Below are 18,056 nucleotides of genomic sequence, written 5' to 3'. Positions count from 1 at the left end.
CCCCACCCTTTTAACCACCGGCTAAAGCAACAATAATCTTTCAAACCATAACAACCTCAACGGCGATTCCTTCACATATAAAGTAAATAAAAAAAAACTAGTATTATTACTTTAGTAAGTACGTACACAAATAAAATCTATCGTTGTTTTATGTAACAAAAAGTTATTACGATGCTAAGAGCTTCCGAAGGTCACTGCCAAGTATGTTCGTAACTCGATATAGTTCGAACCATTTGCGACTTTAACGTCAAACTTTTAAAGCTTAGTTTTACTGATTCGGTGTTTGGCTATTTGAATGCTGTCTGAAGGGTTAATGTGCTTTTATCTATATTTTCCCGTCCAGTTCAATTATCATTAGTGTAACCGATAATGCGACAATGGTGTGATTCAATGTTCAACAGTTGACAGACACGGTAATTTCAATTCATTATTATGCAATAATAGCTCTTTAAGTGCGTGACCTCCTAAAGGTCGATGCTGGTATTATTGAGGGTCGTTAGGGAGGTCGGTTATAATCCTAAGACCCATGTAATTGCTGTTCATTGGTATTCCAATTAAATATTAAAATTGTAGTTTTTATATTATTTCCATGTTTTTATAGTGTTCTCTGTATTTTTTTTTTGTATTTAATTTGGGTCAAGTAAAAATTGCCATCTTTACTTTTATGTCATTAATTAGCAATAGAGTTGACAGCAGGGAGTCGTCTAGGGTTGGAACGGAGGCCTTCTTAGCGGAGACGGGCGCAGATGCGGAGGCGACAGGTTTCGCCTCCGCGGATGCGGAGGGTTAACGAAAGCGGATGCGAAGGTGAAAGTGGATGTAGAAAAAATAGTAGTTTATGGTTTATTCAACACAAAAATCACAAAAAAAAAACTAAAAAACTGCCAAATCACACTTTTTTCGGCTTTATCGTGTGACTTAAATAAACAATTACTTTGTACAAAATGGGTTAGAAAATCTTTCCCCGCAATCGTTATATCCTAGTAGCCAAATTTCCATTCGCGTTTTTCCCCAATATGCTTTTTACTGAAGCTTATTTTTACAGTAGGGTTTTTTTTTTCAATCAGAATCGACACAGAAATAGACACTGTGTCTGTGTCGACGCTGATTGGGAAAAAACACTACTCTGAAAATAAGCTTCAGTAAAAAAGGGTATTGGGATAAAACACGAATGGCAATTTTGCTACTAGGAAATAACGATTTTGGAGAAATGATCTAACAAGTCGATTTTTTGCGGAACTTCCGCATTAACGGAGGCGGAGGCGATGTTCCGTTACAACCCTAGTCGTCTTTTGGGCATTAGCGTGTCGAGCGCTCGGACGTTTACCGGTAACCTTTGATTTATCTATTTTTAGCACCTCTGCAAATCCTCCGAGATCGTGAACGAAGAGCATGAGATAGTACAGATGAGTTACTACCAGAACAGTCTGCTCGTGTCCAGTCTATACCGCAGCATCGTGTGCGAGCGGCGCGACCACAAGTGGCTCGTCAACCAGCTCGGCAAGCGGGAGCGGAAGAGGTGAGCAAGTACTTTACAACTGTGTGGGTCAATCAACTTTTCCTTGTTGTTCTGTCCCGTTGTGCAAGAGACAAGACTGACAGCGTTTCTTGTAAAAATGTTATAATAGGTATGCTGCTAATGCGCTTAGCAGATAGTCCATAAAATAACGGGTTATAACTTTGGCAGTGCGTACGTAGCCTAAGTTAATTTTACGTACGCCGTATTGACACACCATAAATGCAGAAAATACTCGATCTTTTGCGTAATCGTGTCACGTTTTAGTGATCAGCCAATTTCAATTACAAAGTTTTTTTGAAGTCGGTTAAAAACAAAAACATTATTCAATAACAAGCAAGGAAAACGAAAACCTAGGATTATGATGTGCCCCCCCCCCCCCCCCAAGACGTGATGCCAATATTGCTTAATTTTCTTATGGGCTAATCCGGCACTGCTGATACCACTCTATGGCCGAGGCCGTACTACAGCTAAACCGCCGCGGTTTTTAACCGCGTGACTTTGTGAATCAAGTAAAAATGCAAGCGGCTGCATTGGCTTTAGGTAAGTTTACTTTATTTTAAAGAGACGCGGTTAAAAACTATGGGCTTCGATCTATTTCAAGGGCCGGTAGTACGTGTAAGATATTTTTGCACGCTCCGCTGTGGCAGATATTAATGCAGGCTGCGGCGTGCATTGAGGGTAGCCAGCGCTAGTGTTGCCGACCCTACTCCGGTAGCCTAGTAGGGTCGACTGCGGGAGGGTGGCGAGTTGCCGGCGCAAACTAGCAGCTAGAATTGACGCACTACACGCCGATGAATGCAGATGACTGTACAGTGTACCTTTTGTCGTATGTTGCAGCCTGTGCCGGCTGGGCGCAGTGTTCCAGCACTCGTACTCTCTGGGGGCGGCCGGCGGCGCGCCCGTGGCGTACTGCGCGCGCCCGGCATGCGGCTGTGGCGGGCTGACCGAGCGGCGCCGTACTGCACACGCTCATGTTCAAGGTACACGCCACTAGCTGCGGGCGCGCCCGTGGCGTACTGCGCGCGGCCCGGCATGCGGGCTGTGGCGGGCTGACCGGAGCGCGCGTACTGCACACGCTCATGTTCAAGGTACACGCCACTAGCTGCGGGCGCGCCGTGGCGTACTGCGCGCGGCCCGGCATGCGGCTGTGGCGGGCTGACCGGAGCGCGCCGTACTGCCACACGCTCATGTTCAAGGTACACGCCACTAGCTGCGGGCGCGCCCGTGGCGTACTGCGCGCGGCCCGGCATGCGGCTGTGGCGGGCTGACCGGAGCGGCGCCGTACTGCACACGCTCATGTTCAAGGTACACGCCACTAGCTGCGGGCGCGCCCGTGGCGTACTGCGCCCGGCCGGCATGCGGCTGTGGCGGGCTGACCGGAGCGGCGCCGTACTGCACACGCTCATGTTCAAGGTACACGCCACTAGCTGCGGGCGCGCCCGTGGCGTACTGCGCCGGCCGGCATGCGCTGTGGCGGGCTGACCGGAGCGGCGCCGTACTGCACACGCTCATGTTCAAGGTACACGCCACTAGCTGCGGGCGCGCCCGTGGCGTACTGCGCGCGGCCCGGCATGCGGCTGTGGCGGGCTGACCGGAGCGGCGCCGTACTGCACACGCTCATGTTCAAGGTACCACGCCACTAGCTGCGGGCGCGCCGTGGCGTACTGCGCCCGGCCCGGCATGCGGCTGTGGCGGCTGACCGGAGCGGCGCCGTACTGCACACGCTCATGTTCAAGGTACACGCCACTAGCTGCGGGCGCGCCCGTGGCGTACTGCGCGCGGCCGGCATGCGGCTGTGGCGGGTGACCGGAGCGGCGCCGTACTGCACACGCTCATGTTCAAGGTACACGCCACTAGCTGCGGGCGCGCCCGTGGCGTACTGCGCGCGGCCCGGCATGCGGCTGTGGCGGGCTGACCGGAGCGGCGCCGTACTGCACACGCTCATGTTCAAGGTACACGCCACTAGCTGCGGGCGCGCCCGTGGCGTACTGCGCCGGCCCGGCATGCGGCTGTGGCGGGCTGACCGGAGCGCGCCGTACTGCACACGCTCATGTTCAAGTACACGCCACTAGCTGCGGGCGCGCCCGTGGCGTACTGCGCCCGGCCCGGCATGCGGCTGTGGCGGGCTGACCGGAGCGGCGCCGTACTGCAACACGCTCATGTTCAAGGTACACCCGCCATAGCTGCGGGCGCGCCCGTGGCGTACTGCGCGCGGCCCGGCATGCGGCTGTGGCGGGCTGACCGGAGCGGCGCCGTACTGCACACGCTCATGTTCAAGGTACACGCCACTAGCTGCGGGCGCGCCCGTGGCGTACTGCGCCCGGCCCGGCATGCGGCTGTGGCGGGCTGACCGGAGCGGCGCCGTACTGCACACGCTCATGTTCAAGGTACACGCCACTAGCTGCGGGCGCGCCCGTGGCGTACTGCGCGCGGCCCGGCATGCGGCTGTGGCGGGCTGACCGGAGCGGCGCCGTACTGCACACGCTCATGTTCAAGGTACACGCCACTAGCTGCGGGCGCGCCCGTGGCGTACTGCGCGCGGCCCGGCATGCGGCTGTGGCGGGCTGACCGGAGCGGCGCCGTACTGCACACGCTGATGTTCAAGGTACACGCCACTAGGTTTCCACCTCGCACCCAACCACAGCACTGCTTAGTCGTCCGGCGTCCACTCGTTGTCGACAGTTGGTCCACGGGTGGACGCCGCGTCGACCTGAGCTGACCGTGAGTGGACTTCGCGTGCTCCACGAATTTCTTGAGTAGTCCGTTTTGTTACGAATTTTTCTTAGTAATTTTCGTAACAAAACGGACACAACCATACAATATTTTGGGGATACATCTTGAGACCCTGTTTTTCCAGCTCTGAATCATGGACTGAGTCTACCTCCCAAATTTTGTGAAATCGGAGAGATAAACTCAGGGTAAAACGGTACAACAGACAAGTATGCACACTTCTATGCGCTGCTTCTATCTTATGCGCGCACACATTTAAGCCGCGCGATGTACTTTTGTTCGTAGTAAACCTACTTTTTTCTCTTTTGCTATGATAACATAGTATTTTTCACAGCTCTCCTTCAGAAAAGTAACTTTTCCTCCCTGACGAGGGGAGCAAAGTGCAACTTTTCTGTTCAAGGCTTTTCTAAGTGTTTTATTGCAAATGCTATTTTTTGAAGTTAATAATTTGTAAAGCCACGCCATTTTCTATGCTGGTTGTTCTTTAATAATATTTAGATTTTTTTTTCAAGTTCCTTAATGCTCGTTGTGAAAAGTTGTATGAGCCACTCCGGAGCAAAATTATTTTCATCTTGGGCGTTAACACTTGAATCCATCATTACGCTCAGGATTCTATTGTAGAATCCTTCGCTACATTCTGGATTCAATGTACGCCCTCGCCGTAAATACACCATTTGCTCCCTTGTGACACAAATAACTATTGTCCCCAGGACGCAATCGCGAACCCTTTGACGGTCGCGGAGCTGCTGAACCCAGCGGCGCGCAAGCGCAGTCACGTGGAGGCGGGGGGGGGGGGCGGCGGGCGAGTACAACCTGGGCCCGCTGCACGTGTACCGCGACTCGTTCCTCGTGGCGCACAATGAACACTTCCTGTACGTGCTGGACCCCGACTCGCTAAGGGCCACCGCCGTCGTCGACGACCTGCGCCGGTGAGTGCCCGCAACAAAGCGGTCAATGACGTCACCAGAACCTTGTCCAACTAAACAAAATGGCCCGGTTTCCTAGAGAGCGGCAATGAGGGCTATCGCGTGTGAATTCGCCGCTAGAGGCGCTAGTGTAGCGTGAGGTCTCCGAAATGTCAAATCTCATGGTTTTTGGGTGAGGTACGCGGGTTTATTTATAATTAGAATAATTTTGAGAATATTTTGCATTACCTGAAATTAATGAAGGCAATTATGCGTTCCGGGGCAATGAATGTGTGTGTTTTGAGACAGTTTTGTCTTTCGGAAACTTTTGTCCTCCCCTTTTTTCCGTATAAAACGGGACTACGCAACACTGTGGTTGTTCGATATTTTTATGGTACGGTTTTAAGGTGTATTAAATATGATTTTAATCTAAACTTTGTTTTCACGCCCGTAATAACAGACTTTGAAAGCCACACTTAAAAACCTCACGCAACAGTGGCGCCATCTAGAAAGACAAAAAACGATAGCCCTCATTGACACCGCTCTCTAGGAAACCGCGCCATTCCTTCCACATATGTAGACAACGTTCTAGTGAATCCATTCACCGCCCCTATTACGGCCGCTACATGACGGCACCGCTAATCCTAAGAAACCAAAGCTTTAGGGTCTTTCCACACGTTTTGTTACGCCCTGACGACGCGCGTTTTTTATGCGCGCGTCCTCATCGCGTGTTGGCAGATTTTACACGTTTTTGGCGCAAATGAAACGCACTGTAAGCGCGCGTTTGTATCGATACAAATGCGCGTTCGAAGTTCGTTTAAAACGCAACGCAGCGCACCTCAGCGAGGGGGGAGCGACGGGTGGTGCGGGGGACAGACGCGGTACAAACGCTTGGGTTAGAGCAGTACCCAGGTTCGCTATTCGACGTTAGGGGGGAGCGACAAGGTTTACGTGACTCCAAAAACCACCAGGCTGCAAGGCTAGCAAGATGATTAAGATTGGTTTTTGGAGTCTTTTAGTATTAGTTAGTTTTAGTTTCTCCAACAGTCAATTTTATTACTTTCTTTGTGGGGGGGGGGGGTTCGCTATCGTCTAGAAACTTTAACAGGGGTACGTGGAGCCATAAGTTTGAGAAACCCTGGGTTAGAGAAACTTGGCGTGTATGTATCGATACAAACGCAAGAATCGTGTGCAAGATTAAAACGTGCCGGTTTCCTTGTGTTTCCCAAGTGTATCTTCACACGTCAGCGCTTTTAAATCGCTGCGCTTTTTGTCGAACAATGTTGAATTTTTGACGTTTTGCGGCGGGCGATAAAGTCGAATCTAATTTAACGCCGGTTTTATAACGCAACGCTTTACAAACTCTCGTGCAAATGGAGCTTTAAACACGACAAGCGATAAAATCACAGGTCGAGCCTAAAGATTTATTTTGTTCATCCGCTACGCTAAAAATGATTGTTCATGCACCTCCATCACTTCCACGTCCACACCGTAAGAACACAAATCAAATCACACAAACCCAACTATCACCACCACCACCACCACCACACAACACACTCGTTTCGAACTCAACCAGAATTCGTCCTCAGCAACAACCGTTCACCATGCCACCAGATGTTAGTATTGTACCGTTGGTTCCAGGATCCTGTCGGTGGCGGTGAACAAGGACGAGATCTTCGTGCTGGAGGGGCCGCGCTCGCTGCTGCGGCTCGCGCACGCGCCGGAGCCCGCCGCGCTCGCCTCAGGTCTGTGGGGGCGCTCCTGATCACCACCACTTCCTTTTTTTCCCTCAACGTGAACATTTTTAACCGTTTTTACCCTACCCGATTCTGATAGTGCTTCATGACATTCTTGGCCCCTCCCCTTTGCCCATGCCACAATCACGTGATGTTTATTATTTTTTAACCCATCCCCGTTTGATAATGATGAATTTTCCCCCTTTCTCCAACTTTTCTGGTGATACTCGCCTTAGATATGTGGGGGTGCCCATAATCACGTAAAAATTCTGTTGGTTAGGTATCCCTTATTCTTGTTGTGCCGTTGCACCAAAATTACGTGATTTTTATGATCACGTCACGTCAGCTTCTTCGTCTTCCCCTCCCTTCAAGCTTAAATCACATGATGTTTTATGACTATCATTTGATATTTCGTCAGAATCTTCCCTTCCGCTGCCAAACATGCCCCCCCCCTCTGTTTATATTTCATGATAATCTCAATCCCCAATGAGGGCTTAAAGACAGGCGAAATATCGCTAGATGGCGTTAGCATCGTGAGATTTTTTGACGTTACGGTCGTGCTTGCAATTGGCTAATAACTAAATGAGCCAATTGCAAGTAAGACCGTAACGTCAAAAAAAAACCTTACAATACTAACGCCATCTACCAATATTTCGCCTGTGTTTTTGCCCTCACCTGTAGCTCCGGTGGTTTTGTAGCCATGTAACTAGTCAGCTGTGTTGGATCCATTTCGTTCTTTCGCGCAGAATTCATTTTGCGATGTGTTGATGGCTACACTTTTTATAATTAGCTGTCAAATCTTTCCGTTATTCCATGCTAGGTGGTATTTTGTGTGCTATTTTCATTTACATATTCGTACAATAGACGCAATGATATACTATTTTCGTAAAGTTCTAATTAAGCTCCTAGGTATAGAAATTATTACTTTTTTACGACCAATAATTGCCAAGATTTCAAAGTGTGTATGATTGCACACGTGAGCATTTCCACCAAACTGGTTTTGGAAAAAATAATATGTTTTAATATTAAGACATTTCCTCCTATTTGTTTTATTCCGTGGATTCATTTACAACTTTAAAAAAAATACCTTTATGTAACATTATTACGACGTACCCAGCGACCTAAACTGCTTGCCTGGAAGCATCAAATTGGCAATTGAGACTTTCTTCTTCAAGAAAGTAATCTAAGACTGTAGAAAATCCTTGTAAAATAATCATTTAGTAGATAAATATATTTGATACTGAATTCGAGGTTGAGCAATTTAAAAAAAATTGGCTAGCTAAAAAATATGTGGTGTACATTGTTTTGTTTAAAGACAGCAAAAACTGTATCCATTGAATACGAAGCGAGCATTTTTCTGTTTATTTCGCACACGAAATATAACACCAGCACACCAGGCAAGGTAAACGTACGAGTGCTCGTCACGTCACTGTCCTAATAGTTAGCATCTTCAATCAAAATAATAATTAATAGAGAGAGATGACAGCAGGGTGTCATCTATTGCGCATTATCGTGTCGAGCACTCGGCCGTTTACCTTAACTACTGTGCAGCGAACGAATCTGTCGCACAATAAACAGAAAAAAAATTAGGTCCCATTCAAAAAATCTGTAATTACTTTTTTAATGCAAAGAAATAAGACAAAATCATTGACATTGACAAAATATTGTGTTAAACAAATCTGTATTTATCTTGAATGTCCGTCCTTTGGGTTGTATTTATTTTAGTATCATTTATATCATAAATAATTAACAATTAAAAGTGCCTTATAGCTTTATAACTAAGTACTTATAACGAAATAATGACTGGGTTAGAAGTAGATCCCTCTATGTATATGGCCTATGCCAACAAAAATAGCTCTAAAAGCCACCCCTCTTTTTACTTGGGGGGTAAAATATTATGCTTTACATATTTAAAAAGTATTGCCACAACAAAATTAATCGCGCCTAAATTGACAATTGTTTGTAAACTAACATGTGTTAAACGCATGTTCGATGGTTGTCTAAAGGTAACACTGTTATTGAATTGGTGCAGATACATTTTAGGGAATTTGGGTGCTTGTTAAATTTAAATAATGCATGTCCTTAACACACATTTCGAAGTATGCACAAATGTAAATAATTTACTAAAATAATTTAATTAAATGTTAATAAGTATTATTTAGTATTTAAGCTGTGTACGCTTTGTGACGCGATATTTCAATTATCAAAATATTTTGTTGAAACCACTGGTACTTAACTGAACTATAAAGTAACATATCAGAGTTTTTGTTATTTTTCATCACACTTGCTCGTAAACAGTGTCGTAACATGCAGGCTACCTTGGTTGCAACCCCCCAAATAAAACCCTCGACCTTAATGTGCTTGTCATGAAACCCGTGGTCGGTCGCATGAATCATGCGCGTACACATTTTGTTGTCATGAAGCCCAAGGTCGGTCGCATGAGTCAGTGCCCGGACTGATGGTGCTGCGCGCGCTGCTGCAGGACCACATGCACACGCGGCTCAGGCACATGCTGAGGGAGGGGGAGGGGGAGGGCGGCGCTGCCAAGAGCGCAGCTTAAGGTATCGCCAATATTTGGAACAATTATATTTTTTCTTTTACAAATATAAAATTTTACTCGCAAATGTGATGAAAAACATTGTATGCCGCACGGGCGGTACTAGAATTACGAACATCGACTCATTAAAGCCCTCAGTCTTCGACTTCGGGCTTCTAATAGACTCTCGTTCGTAATTCCTTATTTACCGCCCTTAAAACACAATGTACTATGAATGTATCACCAGAATTCCAATATGTCCCGGTTGTATTTTTAATAAACCAGAAAAGAGCTTCTTAGATTTAACGAGTTACTTTTTTTACAAATAGTACATAAGCGATAGTGCCTTAACTGATACCAAATAAGGACCATTGTATTTTAACGTTATATTTAGTAGTTAATCCAGTTCATAGCCACGGCTGGGCTTCTAAAAGTGGGATGACTGAGATTAATTAGTTTTAATTAGTTATTAACACGTAAAAAGTCATTAAATGTTACCGAGGTTTTTTTAATTCGATATTTGAATATTGGTAGTTAATGTGTTCTTTAGGTTATTCGAGTAAGAATTTAAATTTGTTGTAAAGCAGATTGATTGATGTAGAATCTTACTATTCCATAAAAATAGTCGCATCCAGTGACGTAAATGAACTGCAATGGATACAAATATCGATCAATTTTATTTATCATTTGATGCACGACTTTATAATTATTAAATGACGTCTTTCAGAGTGACATCATAGCATGCCATTAGGAATGTCAAATTTTAACTGGTGTAGGGAGATCTCTTGAACTAACTTTCTGGTTTAGGAGATTTTTCCATTGAAAATTATTATACTTATATTAAGTAACTAAAGAAATAGATTGCTAAGCTTCACATCTATTGTATCTTAATTGTTTTGCGCCTATTTATGTGGTACAAGGTTAGTTTAGTTTTATCAGATGTGACTTAATTTTTAACCGACTTATGTACTTATTTTACTTTTTAATTTTTAACTAAACGTAACTTTCTTACGAGTGATACGCTGTATAATTTTTGTTTTATGCATTTATTTTAGTGCTACGCCAGGGTCCAATTATTATTTTCATGTATTTTAATTGTATTTTGAACGACCAATATTATTTAATTATTTGTAGTAATGCAATCACCATTTTTGTATGTATTCTTTCATTTAATTGCTTTTGATTAGATATTATTGCATGTTCATTAATCATTTGATTATAGAATCCGACAATTAAGAGCAGGATATAGATAAAAACTTAACTAAATATCTTTATACACCATCAGTGGACATTATTATTGATGATAATAATAATAATTGATTTACTATTTGTCTACGAGGAATGAAAAAATGTTATTTTGACACATCGACAAATCCTTAATGTTATTATCAGATTTTGAAAAATGAAGAGGTTCTCAATTTGGTGGTATTTTTTGTTTGTTATCTCAGAATTCCGTCAATTATAAAACAATCGATTAGGAAAAATCTCTTTTTTTTTGTTTGGGAGGGTATACTTCTCGTTTGGTCCCATTTACATTGGCTCCTAATAACACTTCGTTTATTTTAGGACTAGAAAGAAGATAAGCAATCTTGACGTGTCTTTTTATTGAGAAACACTTGAAAAATAAGTCACAGCAAATAAGTATCAATTATAGAGCAAAGACATATATGGTCATTTACATTCTTTTGGTTTCATAATGAAACGATAATCTCTTAATTTTTTAATCGTTGAAATTATGTTAACTTTTGTCAATTGTAACTTCACCTGCACATTCAACTTATGTATTGTATACGTGTCTTATCAGTCTTTATCATTGCCATATATAAATATATTTTATTTTCAAAACCTATGTATTTTTATTTTCCTTTCCTTTTGTTGTTTCAATATTTATATATTCGGGCAATGGCAACGCGCTTTGCTTTGACACGTATGGCAAGCGATTGTAAGTTTTGTGTGGAGGAGTGAAGCTGGATATTTATATGGGATTGAGAGTTATGTGTAAGATTTAGTGGATGTCTAAACAAATGGACAAACATGTACAAGAACAGTACTTTTATATAATACAGTTGTAAACTTGGTTTGTTTGTGTGTTTGAAAGTTAAAACTGTTTAATATCGAACTACTGGACTTGCACTTGCTATCCCGAGAAATTATAAATCTATTATCTACGGGACGCGGATTAAGTTATGGGAAAAACATAGTATTGCGTGACAGAGTACCTAATGTGAAACTAAACATCCCAGCCTATATACATCCCACTGCTGGGCAGAGTCCTGTGCAGTATGAGAGGGCTTGGACCGTAGTCCCACGCGGGCCTAGTGCGGATCGGGTACATCACACACACCATTGAATTACTTCTCAGGTTGTGCAGGTTCTTTCGCGATGTTTTCCTTCACCGTAAAGCTCGTGGTAAATTTCGAATGTAATTTCGCACATGAATTTCAAAAAACTTAGATTTGCGAGCCCGGAGTTGAAGTCACGATCCTCTGCTTGAGAGGGTACAGGTCAAACCACTGGGCCGCCACGGCTGTTCGAATCGGCTGAACTTAAAACTACTACAATCAGATCAAAGCATTACCTAAGTCATATTAATTTAATACATACATACATGACGATCGGTTAGGTTAACGTGATTCAATACATTAGCCTGTAGTGGTTCCCGACTCTATGACCACAGAATAAATAATAGTACTACGTACTGCTATGACGCTTTAAGTCCCGGGTTCAATTCATGTGTGTGTAAAAAATACGAATATTTTCTCTCGCGTTTATCATGTACATATCCATCTAACATATGTTTATACATAACTATGTTGCATAGTTCCCATAGAATTAACTTATTTGGGATTAAGTTAAGTCAAAGAATGTCGAAAAATGAAACAAAAATTAGGCCCTTATCACACGTGCTAGCAGCGAGCGCAACGAGTTCGCCGCGGCTGATATGTGTATAGAAAAAAATATTGAACCGACTACAAAAAACCATGAAAATAATTTCTGCTCACACCTTAAACTCAGTGAGCATGGTCGGTTGTGTCCTCGGATGAGCTTTTTGTTCAAATTATTATTTTTATACGTTTTTTTGTGTGTGTTATTACTGTATAGAACTGCATCGCATATTTTACAAAGACTGCTTTCGTTCTGACAAGGAAATTATTTTTCTTGAGGACCTCCGGTAACCCTGATTCAATTTATTTCAACATGCATTACTACGAGTTTGAATTGCTTAGCAAAGCAGTTGGAAATTGTTTACCTCACCTAATACTATTATTGACTAATAGTTCAATCACTTCTGTGGTCAACTGAGGCACCGACTTTAAAGTGTAGAAAGATATTTTCAAGAGATTTTGTAGAGAAAATAATTATTATTTTTCATGCTTCGTCATAAGGTGACTGCCTTTTCTGACACAGTTCATTCTTGAGGAATCCTGGTGCTTTACACCCGTCCATTTCACCATGCATTACGACGAGCATAAATTGCTTAGCAACTTTGTTAAAGTAATTGAATATAACCCGTGAAATACTTGTTATTGAGTAGCTCCGGTGGTCAACTGTGGTCTTCATTATCAGTTCCATTTCACTAAATGAAAAGCAACGGAGTTACTACTAAATATATCCAAATTGCCATAGGTGTCCTACAATATTTGAAGAGTTCCTCGATTTCCTTAAAATCCAATCATCAGATCCTAATGTGGTGCTTAGGGACCTAATTGAAGGTATTCCTATACGAACGAATTTTTTTTTTTTTAAATCGGTTCACAAATGACGGAGTTCTGAGGTAACAAACAAAAATAATAATGATAAAAAAAATACAACCGAATTGACAACCTCCTTCTTTTTTTGAAGTCATTTAAAAACACGCTCGTAACTCGCAATGTGAAAAGGCCCTTAAGGTTGGCAGCTCATTTTACAGATAAAATTTACATTGTTACTCAGAAGCGGAACTCGCTGACTAGGTATAATTGAGTTGATTGAGTTTTTTTCGTAAAAATTCTTATCACTAATAACTGAGTAGGAATACTGGCAATCACCGTAGTATCTTTTTGCTTCGGCTTGCCTGTATAAAACATTCACTTCCCGCCAATGTTGTCTTATAAGGTTTACGCTAATATTCCCATGTTTTCGGATTTTTTACCAGGAGATCCAGGTTTACGCTAAATTAAAATTGTGCTAATAAAAATCGCTTTTTCTTACAGAAGAATCGATCAACCTGATGACCAAGTCGCTGACGACAATTCAGCAAGCTGTCAACACCGTCCGCGACTACACGCACATCGACCAAACCGTGCCCTTCATCACGAGCGTCCTCGAAACGCCCATCTCCATGCTCACAAAGAACGAACTCATCGACACCGGCGTTGTCGCCAACGCGGAAGAATGCTTCGAACTACCCCCAATAAAACATCTACCTTACGACATCTCGAATAACGTCCTGGAATCAATCATCAACGAGTTCAAAGATGTCTCGACTGAAGCCGAAGAAATAAGGAAGGTTAAGTCTGAGGAGCTGCAAAAGAAGTTGAAGCTGTATAACAGTATTATGGAGAGGAAGTGTGACGAGGAGTTGATCCATAGTAGGAGGAGTAGGCGGAGAGAGGTGGGGTCTGGAGGGGGCACGCCGCGCGCCGTCACGCCCGCGAGGACAGACGTCAGCTATACCAGCCCGTGTCTTATGAATATGAGCGTTTATGGGTATGTATCATGATCACGCATGATGTAACGCCTGAATCAATTAATTATAAGGTAGCTTCGAATTATTCTGGAATATTTCAGCAGATGGGGTTAGTTTGACTCAATGGCGGACTAACAGTGGGGCGGAAGGGGGCCCGCTTCGGGCCTCTAGTCGCGGGGGCCTTCAAATGTCCGCAAGTTATCTTGATAAAGTCCCTCAACAAGGCTAAAAATATGCTTGGTGCATCAACTTCTAATACTGGGCCCAAACGAGCTTAGTCCGCCATTGATTTGACTGACCACCCCGTTTCAAGATTTTTCAAACTTAGTTGACAAATGTTTCAATACAATGATTGCTGTTCAAAGGTTCTACCTTTTTGCCATAATCTAGTGTCGCATAGTATCGTTTGGCATAGTTATCATATCGCCAAAACTAATATTGCATAATCTTGTTTAGCCAGTCGAAAAGTTATATTAAGATACAATTTTGTACCAAAAGAATACTATACACACAATTTTGAATAAATATGTATTTGCCAAGTCACAGGAAATCTGCTTATAGTTTAAGAACATACATGATTCAGGTATTTGATACAATAACTGCCTCTTTCTTTTTCCAGGAACATCGAACCACAAAATGACGACCTTCTAGAGAAGCAAATAGAAGAAAAGGAAAAAATATTAGCGAAAATGCTGAACCTGGATTCTCTGAGCATCGTAACTAAAGCAGAAAACAAAGTCTTCAATGACGATGCTGTCGTACCGACCTACAAGGATCATGTTCCTTCTGAAAAAATCATGACAGAGGTAAAACCAAAGATTATTAATAAAGAAACGACAGCAGTAGATTTGGTACCGAAAATAGTTAAGCTGCCTAACAATTGGAACCTAGAGAATATAGAACTGAGATTAGAAATGCAATCGAACGGCATTAAGGATGCTAAGAATTTAATATCACCAGACGAACATTTGGACAGCGATTGGGAAATAATCTGATAGTAGGTTAAGTTGTTTGAAATCGAATCTTTGCACTCGAACGAAACCACAGGAATCTAATTAAATAGGTATTAGAAGTCGCTATATTATAATAGTAGTTATAATAGTGTTATTCTCGAAAATCTAAATAAACCTTAATGGTTATGGAATACAAAAAACAAGAGGAAGTTCAACTGAGTATAGTTACGTCAATTTCGCTGTCAAAATTGGATTGATAATTCGATTAGCATCCAGTTGTTCTGTAGCTGTGTTCAATCTAAATGCATAGAATTCATCTTGCAATGCAATATTTTAGAGATATAATATCGGGTAATGGCATTTTTTTTATAAACAGCTTTACGCTACTCCACGCTAGGTAGTAGTATATTTTGTATGCAATTTTCATTTACATACCTGTAGAATAAACTGAGCTATAAACCGTTGCTGTAAAGTGACCAATAAACGCCAAGATTTCAAAATTATTTGAATGCGCATGTAAGCATTTCTGGCGACACTGGTTCTGGTACAAACCGGGACTTATTACATTTCCTCTAGTTTTTTCTATTCCGTGCTTGCGCTTAAATGACAACTCGGGCCAAGCGCCAGGACCCAGTCGTAATTAAATTAGGAAATAATTTTCCCCTTACCAGTGCTGGTATGTAAGATGGTTAGGGGAACAAGGGGAATTGTGACTCAGCACGCACCTCGCAGTCTTCGTAACATTTATCCAATAACACTCTTTTTGCAACGGGGGTAAAGGGTGCAATCGGCTAGCCGGTTTGCCATTTTACAAGGGGCAACAAGCTAAATATAGTGTTGCAAACAAATTTAAATAGCTGCACATAGGTAGATATCTAAACACTTGACAACTCATAAAAGAGATAAAATACATCTAGATTGCAACAAGAAATGACACAATCAGTGTTAGGGACAGCTAGTATTAGGTCAAGTGACTAACGACCATTTGTTACGACAGAACCGTATAACATTGGAAATTAACTTATTGATTGCATATAGAATGTAGATATACACTTATGCCTTGTGGGAATCGCGTCATCCCGAACGCTGTGTGATTTTATAAACATAAAATATCGTCCTCGCTGTATTTGTTTTCAGTGTTTGTAAATTGAAAAATAGGTAGCATTTACTATGAAGAAATAAAATTAAATACATGTTGCAGCTAAAATTTTGACTTAACAAATATTCACAATTTTGCCTCTAAAACCTAAAGCTGGCTTTAATAAGTGATCAAATATCAATAAGGTAGCACGTTTAAATAAGACTTGCATACAATAACAATAAATTTATTATGATTAGGTTAGTTAGTTTTAGTGTCACGATTTTTTGTCATATCATTGTGCCTCATTTAATTTGTATCTTAATTAGTCCACTTTATATTGGAATTATTACTAGTGTTTACACCATCTGCGATGGTGATATAAATTTAATGAACTATGGAAATTAATGCGGGTCGAAACGAGGTCCTAGAGGTCTCTACTCCAAGAATAAACTCGAGGTCCATGTTGAAACATTAAATCACTTGAGTTGCCGCTTTATATGCATTTAAATAAAAATAAGTGGGTTTACCTACGCTAGCTGACGCAGTTTGCACGGTGGACGCCTATTGAAAAATACTATGAGCAGCGCCACAGAATAAGTAAAGTACAAGTACAGAAGCTTCACTGCCGTACAAAAGTGACGTTTAGGCATAAGAATCGTGCCTACTTTATGCTTCTCTGTTATCGCATAACTCGTGTTCACTCGCACGCGTTGAGTCGAACTGAATCGCCTCAACGTTGGGGAGGCCCGGTATGTACTTGTAGCTCGGCGGGGAATGGCGTAGTGACACCCTGTCAGCGCTAACTGCACGGATGGATTGACCGTGCACCCGCGCCATCTAGCGTAGGCTCTTATAGTGGAGTTAATCATATCTTTGAGCAAATATTCATCAATATAGCTTATTTTATATTATTTTAGTTGTATTGTTGTTCCGGTGATATATATAGTGGTAGCTCTCTTATAATTATTGCCTTTCTTATGTTGTTTATTGTTTTTATAAGTCATCTTTCAGTGATATTTTTATTGTTAAATGATGTTTAACTTTTTGTTATCAAGTATTGTTTTGGATCTCGACGCACATGGCAGAGAAAATTTAAGTATTCGTTTTGATCTGTAAATTATTTATTTTTACAACGTTGGAGTCAAAAATTATGTGCGATAGTTTTTATGTGCATAATATTTTATCTTTTTTGTATTATAGAAGTGATCCGACATATCGGAGCAAAGGAGCGATTAAGGTGTTCAAAAATAGATGAACACGCTCTAAAGAGATACCATTTAATAAAGTCTTGTTCACATCTTGACAATCGTTTTACACCGCTAAGTTTTATGAAATCACAATAAAATAGGTATTGTTTGACAAGATCTGAAATCAATTAGGTATAAGAATTAGTAGTATGAACAATATTATTATGCGGTTATCTGAACTGCACCTTAATATTATTTGTCTAAGGTGTACATTTAAAACCAGTGTAGATGTTCTCACTTTGTACTTACATGCTCACATGTTATTTTTGCAAGATATCTTCAATTGAATTTGTACCTTACAATCGCCGTACGCGGAGACTTCCTTAACTGTAATTGGGCATTTCTATCTACCGTTGTACCTTGAGTTTATCTCTCCGATTTCAACAAAATTTGGGAGGTAGACTCAGTCCATGATTCTGAACTGGAAAAACAGGGTCTCCAGATGTGTCCCCAAAATATTGTATGGATGTGTCCATTTTGTTTCTTAACAAAACGTAAAGATTAAGGGCCACGTATTTTAAATTCCTGTTATTTTATGTAACCGATGTCTGTGGGGCAACTCTGAAATTCGAATAACACCGTCCCTCTTACCATTCATTACATAAATGTTAATAGCGTGAGCGGGACGGTACGATACAAAGTTTGAATTTCGCACTTCGCAGTATAAGGCCTGGGATGCC

General features: G+C 42.1%; 1 protein-coding gene and 1 pseudogene across 1 annotated transcript in view; both read left to right on the top strand.

Annotated features, from left to right (window-relative positions):
* LOC141437566 (insulin-like receptor) overlaps positions 1-363 on the top strand; it is a 101,009-nt gene extending 100,646 nt beyond the window's left edge. Inside the window, 1 exon segment of the mRNA XM_074100997.1 lies at positions 344-363. Within this exon segment, the coding sequence (XP_073957098.1) occupies positions 344-363 (20 nt within the window).
* Positions 364-1,352: 989 nt separating this feature from the next.
* On the top strand, positions 1,353-16,893 carry LOC141438390 (WD repeat-containing protein CG11141-like; annotated as a pseudogene).
* Positions 16,894-18,056: the final 1,163 nt, after the last annotated feature.

Source organism: Choristoneura fumiferana, chromosome 18 (assembly GCF_025370935.1).
Source record: "Choristoneura fumiferana chromosome 18, NRCan_CFum_1, whole genome shotgun sequence".
Lineage (NCBI taxonomy): Eukaryota > Metazoa > Arthropoda > Insecta > Lepidoptera > Tortricidae > Choristoneura > Choristoneura fumiferana.
The sequence above is the reverse complement of the archived record's forward strand: the minus strand, read 5'-3'. Positions and strand labels throughout refer to the sequence as shown.